Genomic DNA, 1,245 nt, shown 5'->3' on the forward strand with positions numbered 1-1,245 from the left:
AGTGGAAGGTGTCCCTGCCCATGGCAGGGGGGTTGGAACTAGATGATCTGTAAGGTCCCTTCCAACACAAACCATTGTATGATGATATTATTAAAGTTATTCATTTTAATAAGTTGGTTCCTGACACACATTCAAGGCAAACATGACAAAGACAGCAAAGTAAGTTCAGTGCTATTTATCAATTTTGCTCAAGAGGAAAAAAAAAATATTCACACTTGTTTTTAGTCCAACTGTGTTCCACCAAAATTATTTTGTATTAGTTAAAATTTTCAGTAAGGAATACTTACATTGCAGTAGTAAGCGTTTACTTCCCTCTGTATCTCAGTTTCAGGGTCCATACTTGATCTTTAGATGAGAAGGAAACTCTAGGCAAATTGCAAAAAGATTGCAAGCTACTGTTTCAGCTTCACAAAACCATTCGTATTCTTGTTCCACCTATTTAAGGGTCACGCGTGTTCCAATTTTAATTTGCGCCCCACCTTCGGTTACATTCAACCTTTAAATCTCTCGGCTCACGATCACATCTTTAACTCGAGACCACAAGTACAGCACGGAAAGCGACAATTATTCTCCAAGAGTTTCCCTCAGGAAACACAACGCCACCAGAAGATTACGCACGCCCCGAAACAAAACTAAACTATTTCAAGCTTCCCCCTTCTTTCCTGGGATTGAAACGCGCGCATGGGCTGGGGACAGATGACACGCAGCCAGGCAGGCAGAGCCCAAAGAACACGACGGGGGGTTTTGCGAAAGAAAAGCCCGCTCCCACTCCGGACCGCGAACGGAGGCGCCGAGAAAGCGAGGCGGCCCCCGGGGCCGACCCAGCCCGACGCGGGGACGTGGCCTTGCCGACACTTCCAGCTCTAGCCGGGGAGGGGACGGACACCTGCTCCCGGCAAGGAGCCGGGGAAACCGCCGGGCCGCCGCGGCACCCGACTCACCCCAGCCCGGGAGCGGGCAGCACCCGAGGGAACCGGCACTCCCCGGGACCGCACCGGCTCCTTCCCACCGACCCACTTGCGGGGCGACTCTCCGCCGCCGCGGGACTCCCCGCTCCCCCTCAGGCAACCGCGGAGAGGAGGGGACTGAGGGGAGAGCTAAGGCGCGCGCCGCCCGCCCTCCCGCTCCCACCCGCCGCCGCCGCCGCCGCCGGGGCCCGGGGCGCCCCGGGCGGGCAGGAACTGCGTCACGCTAGGCGCGGAAGGGACGCGGGGGAACCCGGCCGGCCCACAGGAGCCGGTACCG

General features: G+C 56.2%; 1 protein-coding gene across 1 annotated transcript in view; it reads right to left on the reverse strand.

Annotated features, from left to right (window-relative positions):
• LOC104838332 overlaps positions 1 to 425 on the reverse strand; it is a 27,871-nt gene extending 27,446 nt beyond the window's left edge. Inside the window, exon 1 of the mRNA XM_010578012.1 lies at positions 288 to 425. Coding sequence (XP_010576314.1) covers positions 288 to 338 — 51 coding nt within the window. The 5' untranslated portion in view covers positions 339 to 425. The remainder of the gene's footprint in view (positions 1 to 287) is intronic.
• Positions 426 to 1,245: the final 820 nt, after the last annotated feature.

Source organism: Haliaeetus leucocephalus, unplaced genomic scaffold (assembly GCF_000737465.1).
Source record: "Haliaeetus leucocephalus isolate CR32 unplaced genomic scaffold, Haliaeetus_leucocephalus-4.0 Scaffold587, whole genome shotgun sequence".
NCBI lineage: Eukaryota > Metazoa > Chordata > Aves > Accipitriformes > Accipitridae > Haliaeetus > Haliaeetus leucocephalus.